General features: G+C 36.6%; 1 protein-coding gene across 6 annotated transcripts in view; it reads left to right on the forward strand.

Moving 5' to 3' along the window:
* The window catches only part of LOC149793753 (E3 ubiquitin-protein ligase CBL-B-like), a 149,843-nt gene that overhangs the window by 50,385 nt on the left and 75,751 nt on the right, over window positions 1–23,707 (forward strand). For all 6 annotated transcript variants that reach the window (XM_089967730.1, XM_089967731.1, XM_089967734.1 and 3 more), the window contains exons 4-6: window positions 4,835–4,972; window positions 11,475–11,694; window positions 12,855–13,004. In XM_089967730.1, the coding sequence (XP_089823856.1) occupies window positions 4,835–4,972; window positions 11,475–11,694; window positions 12,855–13,004 (508 nt within the window). The remainder of the gene's footprint in view (window positions 1–4,834; window positions 4,973–11,474; window positions 11,695–12,854; window positions 13,005–23,707) is intronic.

Genomic DNA, 23,707 nt, shown 5'->3' on the forward strand with positions numbered 1-23,707 from the left:
TCCACTTTTTAACCTATTTTATATTGATTGTCAATGTAACTTTTGGAAAAAAATTAATTTTCCATAAGAATAAAATACTTTTTGAAAACATTAAGGAAGTCTCTATAAAATCCGTGAAATGTCTTTGAAAATTGACTGTCTGGAGTCTTGTACAACCAAAGAAGGTCACCATGACCTGCAATTTATTATTAGGTTAACTGTTTATATTTAGCTCATGACCTGATGGATTTTTCTGTGCTATAGCTCTCCCATACTATAATATGCTTCTGGACATAATGTAGTATCACTTTGGATCCATTGAGAAAAGTCATTACAATGTATAATATGGTTTGAAAGAAAACAATGCGAAGCATTACCTATGCTTGTAATAGTGATCATACAAGAAAACACTGTGAAGCATTTACTATACTTGTTATAGTGATCATACAAGAAAACACTGTGAAGCATTAACTATACTTGTAATAGTCATCATACAAGAAAACACTGTGAACCATTAACTATACTTGTAATAGTGATCATACAAGAAAACACTGTGAAGATTACCTGTGCTTGTAATAGTGATCATACAAGTAAACAGTGCGAAGCATTTACTATACTTGTAATAGTGATCATACAAGAAAACAATGCGAAGCATTACCTATGCTTGTAATAGTGATCATACAAGAAAACACTGTGAAGCATTAACTATCCTTGTAACAGTGATCATAGAAGAAAACACTGTGAACCATTAACTATACTTGTAATAGTGACCATACAAGAAAACACTGTGAAGCATTACCTGTGCTTGTAATAGTGATCATACAAGTAAACAGTGCGAAGCATTTACTATACTTGTAATAGTGATCATACAAGAAAACACTGTGAAGCATTTACTATACTTGTTATAGTGATCATACAAGAAAACACTGTGAAGATTACCTGTGCTTGTAATAGTGATCATACAAGAAAACACTGAAGCATTTACTATACTTGTTATAGTGATCATACAAGAAAACACTGTGAAGCATTACCTGTGCTTGTAATAGTGATCATACAAGTAAACAGTGCGAAGCATTTACTATACTTGTAATAGTGATTATACAAGAAAACAATGCGAAGCATTACCTATGCTTGTAATAGTGATCATACAAGAAAACACTGTGAAGCATTAACTATTCATGTAACAGTGGTCATAGAAGAAAACACTGTGAACCATTAACTATACTTGTAATAGTGATCATACAAGAAAACACTGTGAAGCATTACCTGTGCTTGTAATAGTGATCATACAAGTAAACAGTGCGAAGCATTTACTATACTTGTAATAGTGATCATACAAGAAAACACTGTGAAGCATTACCTGTGCTTGTAATAGTGATCATACAAGAAAACAATGCGAAGCATTACCTATGCTTGTAATAGTGGTCATACAAGAAAACAATGCGAAGCATTAACTATACTTGTTATAGTGATCATACAAGAAAAGGCGAAGCATTTACTGTACTTGTAATAGTGATCATACAAGAAAACAATGTGAAGCATTAATTATACTTGTTATAGTGATCATTCAAGAAAATGCGAAGCATTAACTATCCTTGTAATAGTGGTCATAGAAGAAAACAATGTGAAGCATTAACTATACTTGTAATAGTGATCATAGAAGAAAACAATGCGAAGCATTACTATCCTTGTAATAGTGATCATAGAAGAAAACAATGCGAAGCATTTACTATACTTGTAATAGTGATCATACAAGAAAACAATGTGAAGCATTAACTATCCTTGTAATAGTGATCATAGAAGAAAACAATGCGAAGCATTAACTATCCTTGTAATAGTGATCATACAAGAAAACAATGCGAAGCATTTACTAGACTTGTAATAGTGATCATAGAAGAAAACAATGTGAAGCATTAACTATCCTTGTAATAGTGATCATAGAAGAAAACAATGTGAAGCATTAACTATCCTTGTAATAGTGATCATAGAAGAAAACAATGTGAAGCATTAACTATCCTTGTATTAGTGATCATAGAAGAAAACAATGTGAAGCATTAACTATACTTGTAATAGTGATCATAGAAGAAAACAATGCGAAGCATTAACTATCCTTGTAATAGTGATCATACAAGAAAACAGTGCGAAGCATTAACTATCCTTGTAATAGTGATCATAGAAGAAAACAATGTGAAGCATTAACTATCCTTGTAATAGTGATCATAGAAGAAAACAATGCAAAGCATTAACTATACTTGTAATAGTGATCATAGAAGAAAACAATGTGAAGCATTAACTATCCTTGTAATAGTGATCATACAAGAAAACAATGCGAAGCATTTACTATACTTGTAATAGTGATCATAGAAGAAAACAATGTGAAGCATTAACTATCCTTGTAATAGTGATCATAGAAGAAAACAATGTGAAGCATTAACTATCCTTGTATTAGTGGTCATAGAAGAAAACAATGTGAAGCATTAACTATACTTGTAATAGTGATCATACAAGAAAACAATGCAAAGCATTTACTGTACTTGTAATAGTGATCATAGAAGAAAACAATGTGAAGCATTAACTATCCTTGTAATAGTGATCATAGAAGAAAACAATGCGAAGCATTAACTATCCTTTTAATAGTGATCATACAAGAAAACAATGCGAAGCATTTACTATACTTGTAATAGTGATCATACAAGAAAACAATGCGAAGCATTTACTATACTTGTAATAGTGATCATAGAAGAAAACAATGTGAAGCATTAACTATCCTTGTAATAGTGATCATAGAAGAAAACAATGTGAAGCATTAACTATCCTTGTATTAGTGATCATAGAAGAAAACAATGTGAAGCATTAACTTTCCTTGTAATAGTGATCATACAAGAAAACAGTGCGAAGCATTTACTATACTTGTAATAGTGATCATAGAAGAAAACAATGTGAAGCATTAACTATCCTTGTAATAGTGATCATAGAAGAAAACAATGTGAAGCATTTACTATACTTGTAATAGTGATCATAGAAGAAAACAATGTGAAGCATTAACTATCCTTGTAATAGTGATCATAGAAGAAAACAATGCAAAGCATTAACTATACTTGTAATAGTGATCATAGAAGAAAACAATGTGAAGCATTAACTATCCTTGTAATAGTGATCATACAAGAAAACAATGCGAAGCATTTACTATACTTGTAATAGTGATCATAGAAGAAAACAATGTGAAGCATTAACTATCCTTGTAATAGTGATCATAGAAGAAAACAATGTGAAGCATTAACTATCCTTGTATTAGTGATCATAGAAGAAAACAATGTGAAGCATTAACTATACTTGTAATAGTGATCATAGAAGAAAACAATGCGAAGCATTAACTATCCTTGTAATAGTGATCATACAAGAAAACAGTGCGAAGCATTAACTATCCTTGTAATAGTGATCATAGAAGAAAACAATGTGAAGCATTAACTGTCCTTGTAATAGTGATCATAGAAGAAAACAATGTGAAGCATTTACTATACTTGTAATAGTGATCATAGAAGAAAACAATGTGAAGCATTAACTATCCTTGTAATAGTGATCATACAAGAAAACAATGCAAAGCATTTACTGTACTTGTAATAGTGATCATAGAAGAAAACAATGTGAAGCATTAACTATCCTTGTAATAGTGATCATAGAAGAAAACAATGCGAAGCATTAACTATCCTTTTAATAGTGATCATACAAGAAAACAATGCGAAGCATTTACTATACTTGTAATAGTGATCATACAAGAAAACAATGCGAAGCATTTACTATACTTGTAATAGTGATCATAGAAGAAAACAATGTGAAGCATTAACTATCCTTGTAATAGTGATCATAGAAGAAAACAATGTGAAGCATTAACTATCCTTGTATTAGTGATCATAGAAGAAAACAATGTGAAGCATTAACTTTCCTTGTAATAGTGATCATACAAGAAAACAGTGCGAAGCATTTACTATACTTGTAATAGTGATCATAGAAGAAAACAATGCAAAACATTTGCTATACTTGTAATAGTGATCATACAAGAAAACAATGCGAAGCATTTACTGTACTTGTAATAGTGATCATAGAAGAAAACAATGTGAAGCATTAACTATCCTTGTAATAGTGATCATAGAAGAAAACAATGCGAAGCATTAATTATACTTGTTATAGTGATCATAGAAGAAAACAATGCGAAGCATTTACTATACTTGTAATAGTGATCATAGAAGAAAACAATGCAAAGCATGAACTATACTTGTAATAGTGATCATACAAGAAAACACTGTAAAGCATTAACTATGCTTGTAATAGTGATCATAGAAGAAAACAATGCAAAGCATTAACTATACTTGTAATAGTGGTCTTAATTGCAGTTACTCCATGGTTACTCAAAGCTTGACTTTCAGGAAATACAATAGGGCTTTTAGGGATGGACAGTGGAAATAGCTTTCTGAGCAGATTTTAAGAACAAAATGCTTTAAGAAGAAAAAAAAAAGCAAAATGATCTCAGGATTTATTAATTCATTATATAGTACCTCTGATTAATGTCACAATTTTTAATTGTTTTATGCCTTTAAGCCCTGAAACAGGGGCCAACATTTTGTTTTCTAGATTACTTTAGTTAGAATATATTTTCTGCATGATTAATATATTGTTCACAGTGGCTGCTGGTGATCAACATAGTCATTGATTATATGATTACATTCTGGTTAACATCTCTACTCATCAAGTTATCATATTGAAAATAATTTCAGTTCTCATTTTAAGGCAAGGTTAATTAATATTAAAGTTATAAAAAGAAGATTAAAACAGTCTGCTTTTTGTTATCCTCTTTCAGCTATGTCTTCCGGTTAAGCTGTACAAGACTTGGGCAGTGGGCAATAGGCTATGTTACCCACGACGGTCAGATTCTACAGACTATACCCCAGAACAAGTCCCTTTGTCAAGCACTACTTGATGGACAGAGGGAAGGATTGTAAGTCTAGCAGTGACATAAAGCTGATTAGCACATGGCATTTACCTAATTGTTTATATCACACTGTGTTGCTGCTTTAAGTTGACTAAATTTTTGAACTTTTCTCTCTTTTAGTTCAAGTAATAAGTCTCTGTTCACTTAAATATATTTTGTTGTATGAGGAAACATTTTATTACATGAATAAACATGGATGGGGTTGGGAGAGAATTTCAAAGAATTTGATGAAAGTTTTACACAAAACATCCCACAAATGCAGTTTTCTCTGTCACTGGCTCTTGTGTTTGGCCATTATGCAGATGTCATCTTCATAATAGTTATCTTATCTTGGGCCCACTCAGAGCTCTTGTTGAAATTTGCTATTTAAAAATAAAGTTATAATCCCAGTTTGAACTTTGACCTTGTATTTTGAATAAACTTTCTTCATTGGCACTATATTGGGGGCATCTGTGTTGTATGAACACATTGCTAGTTTCATATTTGTATTGTGATTCATGTATCATCTTCCTAAGTTTTCCTGGGATTTTCCCTCCTAATACAGAAGAACTGTAGGCAATTTTAGCTGTAATTGTCATAGGCCACAGGAGCTTATGGGATGGCCTGCTGTCCGTCATACAAAATCCATGCATCCATTAGCAAAAGTTTGTTATTGCTTCTCCTCCAACATACTTGGATGATTTTGTTGAAACTTTTCTTACACATTTATCACATGATCTAGTTTGTCCAAAATGACTGCTCGAACAACCCCAAAAAAATCTTGCTATCACTACCAGTCGTGAATGGATGGTCATGTCAACATTGGGTTTTCACATAAAGACTTTTGTCTGATTGATGGTACTGTTCTAACATCCAATATGGCCACCAAGGCAGCCATATAAAAAAATGTACACTATTCCTGAATGGAAAGTTATTCTGTTGTGCGAATTTCACATGAAGAAATCTTATGAGCTATGGTCCTGAATGAAATGATGCTACTCAAGAGATCCAATATGGTGGTCACCATAGCCGTCATGAAAATCTTGTTATTGCTACTCTTCACAAATGCTGTCATATTGAAGACTTATGATGCCCTCTAGTTTATCCTAAATGAAAATGACAGTACTTGGACAGCCAGTATAGCTGCCACTTCAGCCATTTGTAACATATTGCCATTGCAAGTCCTTGTGATTGGATGACCATATCAACATGGCACTTTCACATAAAGACTTGTTACGAATGTCTCATTGATGAAGATGGTGATCTGATGTCAGATATGGCCACCACGGCAGCTATCTTGAAAATCTTGTTATTGCTACTCCTTCTGAATGGAAGTTTTATCAAAATGGGATCTTCACTAAAAGAGATCTGTTGATGTCTAGATGGTCCTAACTGAAAATGGTGCGTTGAATTATTAGTGAAGAAATGTTTTTATGGTACAGATTCTGTTGTAGTATAGAATAAATAAAGTTATCAATTTATGAAATGCATATTCAGTGTTTAATATCAATATAGTACCTGCTGCTGTTGGATTGCTTACTTTTTCCATGATGCCCCAACCCCAGACCAACCTAAATATTGCCCCCCTTCATTTAATAATTGTAGGCCAGAAATAAAAATGAACCTGATCCCAGTCTGATTTCTTAATCATAGCCAGCATATGGTATTCCTTCCGTTTTTTTTGTTCTTTTTTTTTGGTCATGGTATGAGTACTTGCGCAGAGATTGGTCATCAGATTTTGACATTGTTATTGTTTTTAAAAACCTTTTAAAGCAATCGTTTGCATTTATTGTCTTTCTCCTCTGTAATTGTATTAACTGAGATCTTCTTGGTGTTGATAGAAAGAGACATCATTGCTTTTTTCCACTTTAAACTGATTTCTTCTGGACGAATGCTTCAGGACAGAGGCAGATGCCTTGGTTAGGAATGCCATGAGGCCCTTCAACTGGGCTTTTCTACCTAGATCTGCATGATACATACGTGGACATAACCATCTTCCTGCATGACAGGAAATACCTCTGGTTTTCCATTATTTAAGAAGTATTTCAAATTCAGATTCTTCGTTGAGACTTGCGGAGCCTTTAGCAGGGTGATGGGATAATAGGTACTTACTTCAGCTTTGCATTTCCCCCTCAGTGCCTGTAGCAGGGTAAAGGGGATCATAGCTCTTAATTCAGCTATGCAATTTCCCTCAGTGCCTTTAGCAGGGTAATGGGGATCATAGCTCTTAATTTGGCCATGCATTTTCCTGCATTGCCTTTAGCAGGTAATGAGGATCGTAGCTCTTAATTTGGCCATGCAATTTCCTGCAGTGCCTTTAGCAGGGTAATGGGGATCATAGCTCTTAATTTGGCCATGCAATTTCCCGCAGTGCCTTTAGCAGGGTAATGGGAATCATAGCTCTTAATTTGGCCATGCATTTTCCTGCATTGCCTTTAGCAGGTAATGGGGATCATAGCTCTTAATTTCGCCATGCAATTTCCCGCAGTGCCTTTAGCAGGGTAATGGGGATCGTAGCTCTTAATTTGGCCATGCAATTTCCCTCAGTGCCTTTAGCAGGGTAATGGGGATCGTAGCTCTTAATTCAGCCATGCAGTTTCCCTCAGTGCCTTTAGCAGGGTAATGGGGATCATAGCTCTTAACTTGGCCATGCAATTTCCCTCAGTGCCTTTAGCAGGGTAATGGGGATCATAGCTCTTAATTCAGCCATGTCTTTTCCCTCAGAGGCTCAAGCAGGTTGATGGGATAAGGGACTCTTAATTTGGCCATTCCTTTCCCTCGGAGGCTTGAGCAGGGCGATGAGGATAATGGACTCCTTATTTGCCCTTGCCTTTTCCCTTAGAGCCATTACCAGGTTGATGGGGATAATGTTCTCTTAATTTGGTCTTGCCTTTTCACTCAGAGCCTTTACCAGGGTGATGTAAATAATAATGGCTTACTTTAGGGATCACGACATCCTCCATTATTTTGACTGGTTGGTGCATAATATCCTCAGTTTTACTCTCCTTAAGAAGCTTTTCCTCTTTGGTTGAGATTGACCCTTTTGGTTCTTATTCCTTAATTAGATAAATTTGATCTCATCCCTTCTCAGCAATGGATTTCCTTACCACTTAAGGCAGAGTTCATGTCCCACCAGACAGGACAGCTCAGAATCTGTTTTTTATATCAAGTTTAATGTCCAAGACTTTGTTATCAGCTTGCCTTTGCCTTGCTGTTATAGCAACTAACTCTGAGCATGATCAGATATAAAGCCCCTTGGAAGAATTTACTTGCAACAAAACAACATATAAATATGGGCAGAGTTTCTAGCCCTACAGGGATGTGCCAACTTTGTAAGGAGGTGTTGTGTTATGGTTCCCTCATACAACACATGTAGGTACATACCTCAGGCATTAGGAAGATACACTATGCATGAAAGTTTGAAACCTTCTTTCATGGCAGTCTCTGTGGTTATCATTCTGACAGTCCACTATATTCCAGGCAAAAGGAATGTCATGGTGGACATCCAGTCCAGACGGGGCTGTGTAGTCCTCATGGAATGGTCTCTGCGTAAGTTAGAGGTTCTTTTTCTCTGTGAGGTAGTGTTAGTGGGCATTATCAGAACCTCTTTATGAATCTTTGAGTGAAGCTTTCTTTGAAAAAGCTTACACTTAAGAGTCTTCCTCCACAACAGTCATGATTCAGTAATCAACTCGAACAGTTGCTAGACAGGCCCAGTGGAGGAGGAACTTGCTGCAACAGGGGTCTGTCCTGCACAGCAACCCACAGATTCTTCACCTTCATGTTTGACTCATTTAAGAAGGTTTAATCTGCTGAAACCATTTTTTGAACAAGGTAGCCATGCATATAGTCCAGTCTATGAGGCATTCCACTTCCAACAGTTATGATGCAGAGTAGAAAATCTTCTGTGATATGTTGGTCCTTGCTTTCCAAATTTAAATACTGTTTCAGACTTTCTTCTTTTCATTTGGTAGAAAGGGAATATAATATTTCTGCTGTTTAGGATTCTAGGGCAGCCATTTACAATACTCGAGTTCTCTAAGGGCCCCACCATTGGGTTGGTCCCTTATCTTTTTGGTCTCATCAGGTATTTCAAGTTTCAGAGACCAGTATCTTGCTGACTAATGTCTATTTGGAACTTTTCATGTGGTTTTTCAGTGTATCTAAATTCCATATGAATCTTTGAATGAAGATTCATTCAAGAACCTTACTCTTAAGAAAGTCTTTTTCCTCCAAATATTATCTTCAGGGAGGAGTGAGCTTTTTGTCTTGTCCATGGAAATGGGTTGTTTATGGTTCAGTGGTAATTAGGCCTCAGTTTCATTTCCTTGCCAACCTGGGCTTATGGCTAAGGATCAGTTACCTTCCATAGCTACAGTTCATTTTGAAATTCCCAGTCTTAGCCATGTCTGTACTGGGAATGATCAAGATAGGTTTCATTTGCTAAGTTAGGGCCCTAAAGTTCCTTTAAAGGGCAAAGAAAAGATTGGAGTCACCTCTTTCTACCTCTCAAGGGTTCCTCTGATAGTTTTGATGCCACCATTTTCCATCTTTCATGAGAATTGAAGTGCATAAGGTCAGGGCTATTACTGCATCTTGGGCCTACTTTAATTATTCCTTTTATGATGAAATTATGAGAGTAACCTTTTGGCAATCTCAATAACTTTTCATTTTTTACCTTTGATTTGGCACACCAAAGTGGAGGCATTTACTCTTTCTGTCCCTAGTGTGTGTATGGGGGAAAGCCTGCCAGTAGCTTCTTGTGGGTCGGTGGTTCTTCCTGGGTTTTCCAGGGTTCTTCCTCCACCAGTTATACTGGCCGCCATGTATAGCCTATCTTGTGCTGAAAAATGGCGTTAAACCCTACAACAACAACAACAACAACAACTTTTTGGGTCTAATTGTGACAACAAAGCATGTGGCCAAACTATCTGCAAGCTTATAGGTATGAACTTTCCTACGATAAGGAAAGTTCATTGTTTTCTTATGTAGTTTTTAGATCCACTGCTCATAGACCAAACAAAGTTATAGAATGGTCTGCTGACCATCATCTGTTATCCATTATCACAAATTTGCTAACACTATTCCTCTTAAACTACTTGGAGGTTTACCATAAAACAGGGGCCCCAAGTGGTCTAAAGTGCTCTCCATTATAGATCATTGCCATCTCGCCTACGTCTGCGCCGGTTCAAGTCTCGGATTCAGTCAATGTGGGTGTGTGAGAAAGCTTGCCAGTAGCTTCTCGTGGGTCAGTGGTTCTTTCCTGGGTTCTTCCTCCACCATTAATACTGGCCGCCATGTATAGACTATTCTGTGCTGAAAAATGGCATTAAACCCAACAACAACAACCATAAAACAATACACATGCATTCATCACATGGTCAGCAGTTCCCAATCTCAGTTCATGACCCAATTCAGGGGGGAGAGGTCCATAGTGGTTCAAAGGTTCACCAGAACAATATTGTTTTTGCTTTTATGATGCTGCCACAGTGGCCATCTTAAAAATGTGTTTTTGCTACTTGTCCTGAATGGATGGTTGTATCAACATGGGGTATTTACTAAATGGCTTCTTATGATGTATAGTTGGTCCTAAATGAAATGGGTGCTGGTCAGACTTCTGTTACCACCACAAGAGTGGCCATCTTGAAAATCGTTATCACTACACTTGAATGAATGGCCATATCAACATTGTGTTTTCACCGGAATTATTATGATGTCTGATTGACTTAAATGAAAATGGTATCGATATGACTTATAGTATAGCCACCCTAATGACCATTTTGAATATTATTTTGCATTATTTATTCTAGATGCCTGGTCTTATCAGTACTGTGCTTTCACCAAAAGGCTTCTTGTGATGTTTGGTTGGTCCTGAATGGACAAAAGGCACTCAACTTTTACAGATCACTCACATATCATCATTATGAGAGTTCAAGTTTTGGCTTGACAGATGAGAGTATGTGAGAAAGCTTGCCAGTAGCTTCCCATGGATCACAGGTTCTCCTGGGACTTTCTGGGTCTTTCTCAACCAAAACATACTGGCTGCCAATTATATTCTATCATGTACTGAAAAATGGCATTTAAACACAACACAAAGAAATTAAAGTCTTAAATGGAATGTAAATCAATATGATAGTCAGGATGGCCTCAGTGGCAGCCATGTTGAAAATCTTGTTGTTATTACTTTTCCAGTACAATAAATCAAAAGAGGAAGGTATTCCTTATATTGGCTATGACTAAGGAATCATTCTCGAATCATGTTTTGTTATATTCTGGGCCTATTGTTAAGAATTGGAGGAAGTAGTATCTAGCTTGGACTGGTGACTTAGTCCAAAAACAAGATATGTTAGGCAATAATAGCAAGTAAGGATTTTATAATTAAAATTAGTTTTACCCCACCCCTACCCATTTTACTTATTTTTCATAAAAATTTAATATTACAAATGTTCCTATGTGCTATCATTAGCTGGGATTTGCTTTTATTCAGAGTTGTAGTTGATATGGCTCTGTGAATTTCGTCTCTTTTCAGTTTCCTATTTCCTGATGGACGAACTGTCAACCCTGATTTGAGTTTCTTGGTGCATGACCCCCAAGAGGACCATATTCGAGTTACTCAGGAACAGTATGAACTTTACTGTGAGATGGGCTCCACCTTCCAGCTGTGCAAGATATGTGCCGAAAATGACAAGGACATTAAGATAGAACCTTGTGGTCATCTTCTGTGTACCCCTTGTCTCACACAGTGGCAGGTTTGTATTTTTATTGCTCATGTACATGTATCATTAAGAGTACTACACCACCTTACCAAAATTAGGTCACTTTGCCATACTTTTTAGCACTTCATTGACCACTTTTTTCTTTTCTATTCAGTTAATTTCTTGAAAACACTTGGTTGTACAGTCATCAAATTTTATAGATATATTATGTGATAGAGATATATTATGTGTACTACACAGCGTAACCACAATGACGTTTGCAAGGAATCTATGCTGTCTTCTGAAGGATCCATTTTTTTTCTTTAAGATAATCATGTTTTTAAAGGGCTTTTTGGGTGTTGCTTTTATCTGTTACTTTATCTAAATTTTATCGAATTTTTACATCTTTATGTTATATATGTTTACTTTTTGTTCAGTTCATTTTTATGTTCTTGGAATGTAACCATTTGCTGGCATCACATAGCCACTTTTGTGCTGAGATGCCATACATACAAACCTACCTACACACATACATACTTACATGCATGCATACATAAATCTTTTAGTCAAATGCAGTTCCAACCACCCTGGTGACCTGATGGTTACAGTGTCCGCCTTGGAAGTGGGAGGTCATGGGTTTGAACCCTGGCCGAGTCATACCAAAGACTTACAAAAATGGTACTAGCAGCTGCCTCGCTAGGTGTTCAGCATTAAGAGGTTAGAGTTAGGACTGGTTGGCCTGGTGTCAGGATAATGTGACTAAGTGGGACATGATGCTACATGTCTGTGGCATGATGCCGTAGTGCTAGACATCACTTTAAACTGCCACACTGCAGACATCATATCGATATGACTGAAAAATTTGTAAAGCTACATTAAAAATCCCAATTACACTCACAAATGCAATTCCTTTAAATGATATATCCTTTCATTCATACAAATTGATTGAGATTGCTTCAAATTGTTTAAACTACTTTATTTTAAAGCATCCTAGAGGAAAGTTGGTCAAAGTAACCTATTTTCTTGCACTGATAACCTCATACCCAAAATACATTCTTTGCCATAAATGCCTTTTCGATTAGCAGCTGCTCCATAAGTAAAGGCATGCTGAAGATGTCATAGTTTGCTTAATCATGAAACTGTACACCAATGAGTACAAATTAATAATTGATAAATAAATGAGATTATCAATGTCTCACACTTTTGCCTTACAGGATTCTGAGGGTCAAGGGTGCCCCTTTTGCCGTTGTGAGATTAAAGGTACCGAGCAAGTTGTGGTTGACCCATTTGACCCAAAAGGACCATCCAAACCTGACCATAAAACAGTAAAAGATGAGAATATGGACGATGAGGATGAACCAGAGGTTATCAATTTAAGTTATTTTATTAGCTTGCTTGTAGGAAGTACAAGAGACCTTATGCCATACTCTAGTGTTTCCCTTTACCCTCATTTGTGCTTCAGCAACCATCAAAATTTTAAATTGAACCCCAGTTTTGTTACTAATTTTTATTAGTATTGAGTCTGACCCCAATTCTGACACCAAGTAGATTTCACCCAGAAAGAACGTTTAGCTAAAAAGGGCTAAAAGGGAAACATCCACCTATGTATTGGGCAGAGTGACCTGCCCTTTATATACATACTGGCAGCAAAATCCATGAATATCCCAGTTATAACTGCTTATGCCAAGAAGCGCGCTTTCACCACACAAGGCCTCGCAAAAGCCAGAATTAACATTGATACAAGTTGGAGGAGTTCACACTTCACAAGGAAAGTATACTCCATCTGTATTTGGAACTATTTCTTTCTATGTTGGTAAAGTTCTGCCCTTACAATTTTACTGCACATTGTTGTCTTTACACATTTTTCTGTACTTAGGTACTTGCAAAAGGTAGCATATATTACTCCACAAATAAATTCGGCTGTACTTTTAATTTATGTTAACATGCAAGTCCCTGAGACCCATGTATAATTCCACATCAATGCCATGCTTCATTGCATTTACTTATATGGGTATTCTTTGAACCTCTCACATGTAGCAGGATGAATTATTTTGGTTTTTACCTGGACACTTCATAGTTGTATGAAATTTGCTATTTTACAGGCAACACTATAAGGAAAAACTCTGCACTGACTTTGTGTTCAATAATAAGAGACAGGTGCAGAGCTACAACAGGTTTATACCTTCTACTCAGTATGGGAAATTTTGGTGGATGAGGGAGATAAATCAACAAGGGGCTCTCCAGTCACAAAATATCAGAAATTTACATGATCAGAGACAGCTGTTGTACCTGTATCGACCCTACAAGACTCGTTGCTGGCAATACGTATAGGCCTTGCCTCCTCAGGATTCCACTCTATAGCATAAACAAAATATCCATTCACTCCACCAAAAACTGGTCACTTGGATCAAACATCCTATAACCAAACCCACAGTTATGACTTGGATGACATCGTTCCCACTAACATTGCCTATTTCGGCATCAATTGGCCTAGGCCTACTATAAGGGATCTTCAGGGACAAAAACCTTAACACAAACCCAGTGTATACAGATAATTATGGAGACCAGTCTAACCCATATATGGCCTCACTGTACTCGACATTTATGATACTGAGCCTAGCTCCTGCCACCTCAGTTCTCTCAACTCTTTGTACAACACACGGGACTCTTTAATCGGTGACCAAATGGAAATCACAATTTCTACATCAAGACATACCATGGGTTTCGTCAGCGACAGACACCAACATTCTTTGCATGCTTCTTCAATCAGACAACAGCCTCACCTCATACAAGCAAAGACAACAATACTTGGTCTCTGGCGCATTCACTCCTTGATTTCACTATGTTGTAGGAAGACTCAGTCTTCAGAGCTTCAATTGAAGATGTTTTCAACCTTTTTGCCTCTGTAGTTCTACCCACCTCCTCCTACCTTATCAACCACATGGATCAGAGCTTCAGGATCTATTGATCTTATCTTGAAAAAGCAAGAATCAAACATATGCAGTCAGGCAGATTCACAGACATTTTAAATTGTCTGACATCATCCATTATTTATAAAACACCTTCAATCAAGCTTTTGTCAGTGGTTCTACTATCGCCATAACACTTTGTTTTCATTTGGAAATCCATGGTACATAAATTGGAGTAATTTTTTAGAATGACCTGGGTTTTAAATATATCTGCTCAACATTCTTTAACTAATATCATCACAGCAGGTGCAGATTGGTAAACAAGATGCACTGCTCTCTACCCCTACCTTAAGTATCATCATAAGGCCAAGCTGCAATCACAACCGTTATCCTCTAATCTACTTTATAATGGCCAGTCAACAACGTAAGCAAGCAGGACACTTAGGAAACATCAACTGCAACACCAATGCAGGGACATTTCGGGAAAACAAGAAAAGGAACCAAGGGACATTATTCAAACACAAACCTTTGACAGACTGTTGTTGTTCCTCATATCAAAAGCCATGGTTCTTGATATTACAGCACAGACCTGTTTGTCCTGCATTAAGTGGGTTATTCACTCTGCATATTGAAAATAGCTCACAAGATTAGAGCAGTTGCCAGAAGCATCGCTATTGACCAGAACTGTTTTCTGTTATTATTCATGCCATACAGGTGGAGATCTGAGTCCACATTCTCCAGTGTTTACCTCCAGAGATATTTCATCCCAAAGGGCTCAGTCTGGTAGGTCGCCTATCAAGGTTGTTCGACAGCTTTGTAAGACATGGCTTCATAACTTATGAATTTTCCCTTTTCAAAGCCATGACTTAAGAATTCTCCCTTCTTCAAAGCCACTCCCTGACAGATGGAATCTTCTCCAGTCGGGTTACTTAGAAGCTGTCTCATATATCTTAGGGGAGTGGGGATGGCATCTTCGGAGTAAGGGGATGTACCTCCCTCCATCTCTTACCTATTCTCCTAAGGTATTATGATTGGGTAACATATTTAATGAAGGAACTAATTCAACTTTTTTCTAGTACAATGTTTCTTTTCAGATACTTACCCAATCAAAGTACACATACACCCTTCCTGCCTAACTGCAGTTACATTCTTATAAAGAGTGTGCCTTATGTTCCAAAATTAACTGAGATATCATGGATTTTGCCACCAAGCCCTATAGCAAGGAAGATATGCAAATTAGTCTTAGTTCTCCTAAGGTATTATAATTGAGTTAGTATTCACAAAGAAACATATTTTAGTAGAAAATTGTTTTTGCATCTGAATGCTTAGCATCCATATTTTTTCACCACAAGAGCTTATTTGATGGCCTGTCATCCCTCTAAACACAAGATTATTGTATCACTCCTCCTACTGGGAGGATTGCCATGAAACTTCACATGCACATTTACCCCAAGGTCCTCAATGTAAATTGTGCCCCTGCAACAACCAGTATGGCTGCCATTGTGGTCATCTTGAAAATTGTATTGCTACTTCTCCTGAATTCTTGATCATATCAACATGTCTTTTTTTTACAGAAAATCTTAACATGATATCTAGTTGTTTCAAGCGAAAATCATCCTGCTCTGGTATCCAATAAGATCTCAGTGGTTACCATCTTGAAAATCTTATTGCTGCTTCTTCTTAACAGGGGGCCATAGTAGTACAGTTGGTGGAGTGTTGAACTCTAATTAACAGGTTGCAGGTCATTACCCAACCAGACCAGCCTGGGTCTGCTGGCACCTTGATGTGTCCTTAAGAAAGGCACATAGCTCCCATTTTCTCAAAATGATGTCACCAAATAAAATGTCAAAAGGGTCATTAATCATCCAACCACCAGGGGCTATTCACTTAAAGAGGTCACATGATTCTAGTTTGACCTAAATGAAAATCCTGATCTGATGTGTAATATGGCCACCATGAATATCATCTTAAGAACCTTATTATCACCCCTCTTCTTGATACCAATGTAGTCATACCAATGTAGTGTTGACGTTCAGAGACTTCTTATGATGTCTAGTACACAAGAAAAGATACATCTAGTACGGCTTCCATAGTGGCTATTTTGAAAGTTTTCTTACGCTACTCCTTGTGAACAGATGGTTTTATCAACGTGAGGTTTTCACTGCAAGTCTTATGATATCTAGTTGGTCATAAATGAAATTGGGACCAATTTGACCTCCAGTATGGCCACCATGGCAACCATCTTTAAAACATGGGTGGTCATCTTTAATAGCCTTTTATCACTACTTTTCTTAAATGGATGGCTGTAGCAACATGGAGTTTTCACTATGATGGTGATCTTGAAAATCTTATCATCTCAACTTCTGAATGGATATTCATACGGACATCGGAAAACATCTTGTGCCAAACTCAACCTCAGAAATACTTTGGAGTGATACAGGCTAGAAAGTGGAAAATCATAGGAAGAAGGCTGAGAACGGATACAGTGTAGAAAGTGGGAAATCATAGGAGCAAAGCTGACAATGGATACAGTGTAGAAAGTGGGAAATCATAGGAGGAAGGCTGAGGACTTAGTCCCACAGTGATGTGCACTATTCAGAATAGTACCATTCCAAACAACTATAATACTCAGTGTTCTGCCAAGAAATGCCGCTAATGGGGCCATTGGGCCCCAAAGTGTAAAAAATGGGGCCATTTTAAAAAATTTGGAGTCAACAATATAACTTTACTTTTTGCATTTATTTCGAACTGCTAGTAACAAACAAATTATAGTAGATATCTGTATACTGTCACATTGTTAGTATTTCGTTTACTATATTTACCTTTCACTTATCTGAACAATAACGTTTTCCCAGTTTTCGATCCCATAACATTCAGACGATCTGGCTCCTAAAGTAACTTCATCAAACTCTAATATCCCCTTGGGCCATCAAAAATACAATTTTCATACCAACTAGAATGGCCTCCTTTCCACTAGCAACTGATTTATTCACTGCTTTCTGAAATTCCCGTTCCATAAAATCAACAATAACAGAAACCTTGTGGTCATTGCTTGCTGCATGTCGGATCAGTGTATCACTTCAGAAATTGATGTGTATATTTAACCACAGAATTTTGCGTTTTATGTTTTATACAGAGACTACATATCATGATTTTTTTGTTGGAATCATATGCCAACAATGGAAAATCTTTCAACCATATTTCTTGGAACTTCCCCCTCTGATCTGATTTACTCTCACTGCTACTCTAATTTGGTTTAGGCTGATTGCCTGGCATCTTATTATTGCCATTAATTACATTATTATCTGATTTCATTTTCTTTGGTTGTGAGGGCACAAAAAAGCTTACATTGTCCATGGCTTTGAATTGCCTGATGCCTTTAATATGATTGGAATACTATTAATTAAGTGATTCAAAACAATTAATCGATCAGCTTAATATTAGATCCATGGTTGCATATGGTTAAAAGAATTGTTACACAAGTGTTTATCAGTAGCCAGACTGACTCATTATTCAAACTCAAAATTGTTTGATCCAATTGTTAACGTATTCCCAGCCGAATTTGTATGCACCTGATGACCCACTTACAGGAATTTTAATGAGCCACTCATGTTATTTATGTATCTATGGCGCAATAGGGCATCAGCAGCAGAATGCTGGATGCTGTTATGGAAATATTTGAGTGAAGTTAAGTAAAAGAAGGTTTCTACAAGTTCCATTATGAAAAGAGAAACTTGGGAGTGTCTGCCTGGAAGAAATATCTCAGTCAAAAAGCCATTGTAATGAATGATGTGATATGTAACATCACATGACATAATTTAGAAAACAATGTACATGTATGTGTAATGGCAGCTTCTGTAACTTTTTTGAGGTTTATTCCAGACAGTTACAGAAATGTCCAAATTTGTTCAACTTGAAAGGAAACTTGTTCCAGTTATATTTCCAATATGGCCGCTATGATAGCCATCTTGTTATTACTACATCTTAACAGATGTTCATGTGGACATGCAGGTTTTCTCATAAAGACTTCCGATAATCCAATTGGTACAGGGATTTTTTTGAGTAAGTGGGAATGGGGTTTTGGCCCATCATTGTAGTTAAAAATTAAACAGTTTGAAGAAAAACAATTCAGAAGTAAGTTGCTAAAGTTCAGAACTATCAGATTGCTGAAAATGTGCAATTGACCCTAAATGAAATGGTGCTCATCAGTCATCCAGTTTTGCAGCCACCTTGAAAATCTTTTTGTTGCTGTATCTTAGGAATTGATAGTGACATGGAGTTATGGAGTTGGTTCTAAATGAAAATAGTGCAGTGCAGCTCTCCAATATGGCTGTCATGTTGATCTGCATGGAAATCATGTTATAGTTACTTAAACAGATGGTCGCATAGACATGGCCTTAGATACTATTAGTGCTGTTCATTCCTCCAACTTGATGGTATAGTGGTCATCTAAAAAAAAAACTTTTAACTATTCCTCTTGAAGGAATGGTTTTGTTGACACAGGATTTTCACTAAATTACTTCTAACAGTATGTATTTGGTTGTAAATGAAAAATTGCTGTCAGTGTGAATTCCTAAAATTTGAAAAATCTTTTAACATCTAATTATCTAGAACAGGTGGCCATACCAACATTTTAAGAAATGAAAGAAATGAACAAAGAAAGCTCCACTACTTCCTTGCAGGGGGGCCCCGAGTGGTCTAAAGCGCTTTCCGTTATGGATCACTGCCATCTCAGCTCTGTCTTTATGGGATCAAGTCTCGGATTCGGCTAATGTGGGTATGTGAGAAAGCTTGCCAGTAGCTTCTCGTGGGTCAGTGGTTCTTTCCGGGGTTTTCCTGGGTTCTTCCTCCACCATTAATACTGGCTGCCATGTATAGCCTATCGTGTGCTGAAAAATGGCGTTAAACCCTACAACAGCAACAACAAAAATTCTCCACCATAGCCTATCATGTGCTGAAAAATGGCATTAAACCCCACAACAACAACAACTTCCTTGCAGTACATATACCTGTTCCTGTATTAAAATGGTCCTGATCCTAAAATGACTGTCTTGTTGGCTTTCCTGAAAATCTTGTATGGCTTCTCCTTCAGAAGGATGGTTGTACTGACATGGGTTCTTGACAAACACTATAGAAACATATTGACTGGTTCCAAGTGAAACTTTGCTCATCTGATCTCCAGCATGGCACCATAGAGGCCATCTTGAAATTCTTGCTATTGCTACTCCTTTTGCATGAATGACAGTATTTACATGGGTTTTCACTTTTAAAAAAACGTTTATGGCTGTATTTATTTGGCGCTGAAAAATAATGGTGCCAGTCTAAACACCATCATGCCCACACTTTGGGAGGGAGGTTTAAAAACAAGACCTAGTTGACCATGGAGTCACGTTGTAGCCCACCTTGTGGGGGTGGGTTAATTGGCAGATTGTACCTTCTTACAAGATGTCCGCTTTATTCAAATCTCGTTATCTAGGAGATGATCGTCCTTGGTGTTATTGCAAGGATCAAAAAAATATTAATATAAAGTGTGGAACTTGTAGGTGGAATAAACAGAGGTCTGAGCAGATATATAGAACAGAATGACATGAGCCCCCATATCTGAAATTTACATAAACAATTGTGATAACACATTAGGAAGATACACTTCTTTTTTAAATAAATCTTTCACCGAATTTCAAACACAAATATATTTATATAAATAGCCAATCTTTTAAAATCATAGAATTGGTTCATCATAGAATTGAGTGAACAATGGAAGTCACTGCCTTGTACAACTTCATAACCTAGACATTCAGGTTCACTCCAGTATCATGGTAGTTGTTTCTCTTGGTCCTTCCACTCTTTTGTTTTTCTCCTCCAACCTTCCTACTGTCTCGCCTCTTTCCATCCCTCAAACTTTGTGTGGGTAGGTGGATACATAAACATGTAGATACTTGTATCAGTAGGTACGTGGATACATCACTGTATACATCAGTGGAGCTATTTCCCCTTTTAAAATAAACAGAAGTAACCTGCTTTTCTGTAGGTTATTCTACTGGAAATCAATCATTACTCCCCTCTCATTATGGTCAGATATCGTTCTATCGGAATTCAGACAGATACCAAGGCTATCTAGTCAGCTAAACGTGGCAGACCATGAACAAACCTAGTTTCATAAGATTATTGTACTTCCTAATGACTGTTTGATCCTGACTCACATTAACAGCACATGAGACATAACAGTTCCATTCTCGTCTCAATTACACAAATGAATGAATGAAATTCATTACATGACTTAACTACACTATTTTTAGTGAATACATATATTCAAGTCTTTATCATACATGAAGTCATCTAAGATCAGTGAATACAGACGGATTCTCGTGACTCGTATCAACTAAAGTAATGCATGAAATCTTATAATACCCAGTTCCTGTACAAACAAAATGACAACTTCAACCAATTTGTCAAACTTATATAAAGAAGATTGTTGTACAAATTCAGATGAACTCAATTATACTCATATCAAGAAAATTGATCTACAAATTTTAACAAATAAATTCATGCAAATATAAGCAAATAAATTCATGCAAGTCATAATATTGGTATCAACAAATTACATGAAATTGATGCAAATACCTCATGCTTCGAGCTTTGTTTGCTTATACCAACAGAATTGTGTCCATTGACCTTCCAGACATCCGGCCCCTTTGACCAGTGGTTTACAAGAAAATTTCTTCCAAGTTCAGTCTCTTTCACTCTTGCAGGAAAAATTCAGACTAATTAGATTTTTAGATGGAGGCAGTATTTACAGCTAGGAAATTTAGTTTTGGAAACATGCCCCTCATTTAGCGTAACCAATCAGGATGAAATGTATTTACCGCCTTTTATACTTGGCGCCAAAATTTTGGTCAGCCTGACCCCTACTTTCCCGAATAACTGTTCTGGAGAATTTCAATTCTGACAGTTCCGATATGAAATCGAAGTTAACTGTCCCATTTTTAGTCGTCTAACAGCTATGTAAATGATGGCTTAATTAAGAATCACTTCCTCTCCCGACACGGACATTCAAAATCATTGCAGTATAGCAATTTAGCAAGCGCCTGTCCCCATGTTCTCTGGCCCTAAGTTAATGCACTTTTCAATGATCGTCAGAAATTTGCATCCTTACATATGTAAAAGGTCATTGCTTGTTTTTTTTGTACTTCACTGAGCTTAATGAAGATACAATTGTGTTATCTTCAAGAATATGTTAATGGTCTTATCAAAAGTCATACATCATAGTGATGTGGCAAATAAACTGTTGTGTTCAATCAGAGCCATTTTCAGTGGTACTAGGCATATTTGAGAATAACCTCATTAGCATGATTAAGAGAAAAACCACTTAAGGTATAAAAGTGAAATTTGGTAGGTATATAAATTTGGTAGACAAGTGAAATTTGGTAGGCAAGTGAAATTTTTGGTAGGCATGTGAAAATTGGTGGACAAGTAAAATTTGTTAGGCATATTTATATTCATCAGTAGATGGATGACCTGATTAGATTTTCAGGATATCACAGAAATTTTTCTTTTAAATTTTTACACATTTATAGCTCACGTGACTCTAAGTCCATGTGAGCTAGTAGTATGATGCTGCATCCATCCATCAACATTTGATTTGTTGTGGAAGCCATATTTTATCATCCAGTTCCAATCAAAATTGGAATACAAGCTTATATCATGCATGCCTCAGACAAGTTCAGATAAGAGTGAGATCTATGCATACTAATGAGATGGCCTTGCATATGATTTGCTGAGCTTGTTACCATTCAGGAGACAATATTTCTGATCAGATTTTGATCAAACTTGGAATGTATGCTTATATCATCAAGAAGTTAAAAAAGTTTGATAATGAGTGTGGTCCACTTGTACTAACTGGTTATCTTGCATCTGATTGGCTGAGATTCTTTAATCCCTCCATCTTCAGTCTATATTTCTCATCCATTTCTTATAAAACTTGGAAATTGGGTTTGTATCAGCAAGTTCTTGGATGGCATCATTTATGAGCAAGAGACTATGCATATTAATGATCCCTTCATTTTTAAAAAGATTTGCTATCTAGATATAGTAGAGCAGATCAACTCAGGATGAAATGCATTTTGGGAGATAGTTAATTTTGGGTATGTTCTTACTATACAACTAAAGTCTGTTTGGTGATATGGTCAGCTGATAAGTTAAATGCAAGCCAGATGAGGCCACTTGGGCCTCTTGTTCAGGTTTTTGACCATAACGTTTTGAACAAAAGCCTTGTTAGAATGATGAAACAACTTGAGGTAGTCAGATACGATATGATATGCATATGTAGTTAGGCAGACAGATACATTTTGGCATTGATGTTCAGATGATCTGTTTACAATATCATGCCATTATGGATTATTCGGTTTGCAAGAGGTGCATGCTTGTTTCACAAACACAAATCTAGTTGTGACCCAAAAGGGGATATAAGCATGTGCATTATAAGTTGTCTTTCATCCATCTATTAAATTTTGACATTTTCAAACTATACATGAATTGTACAGATGTACTTTGCCTATATAAAGTAAACTTTCCATGAACAGGTCCCTCTGAAATCTGACTTTTGCAAAACTGCAACTTTCCATGAAGAAACATCTCTATATTCAGACTTCCTTTGCAGAACTGAAACTTCCAGTGAACAGACTCCTCATTACTCTGGCTTTCTCTGTAGAACTGAAATGTCCTTTAACATACTGTTGTCTGGCTTTCTCTGTAGAACTGAAATGTCCTTTAACATACTGTTGTCTGGCTTTCTCTGCAGAACTGAAATGTCCTTTAACATACTGTTGTCTGGCTTTCTCTGCAGAACTGAAACTTACCATGAACATACACCTCTGTAATCTGATTTCCCCTGGAGAACTGAAACTTACCATGAACATAGACCTCTGTAATCTGATTTCCCCTGCAGAACTGAAACTTACCATGAACATACACCTCTGTAATCTGATTTCCCCAGCAGAACTGAAACTTACCATGAACATACACCTCTGTAATCTGATTTCCCCTGCAGAACTGAAACTTACCATGAACATACACCTCTGTAATCTGATTTCCCCTGCAGAACTGAAACTTACCATGAACATACACCTCTGTAATCTGATTTCCCCAGCAGAACTGAAACT

The sequence above is a fragment of the Sinohyriopsis cumingii genome, chromosome 8 (assembly GCF_028554795.1).
Source record: "Sinohyriopsis cumingii isolate HCF-2022 chromosome 8, ASM2855479v2, whole genome shotgun sequence".
Lineage (NCBI taxonomy): Eukaryota > Metazoa > Mollusca > Bivalvia > Unionida > Unionidae > Sinohyriopsis > Sinohyriopsis cumingii.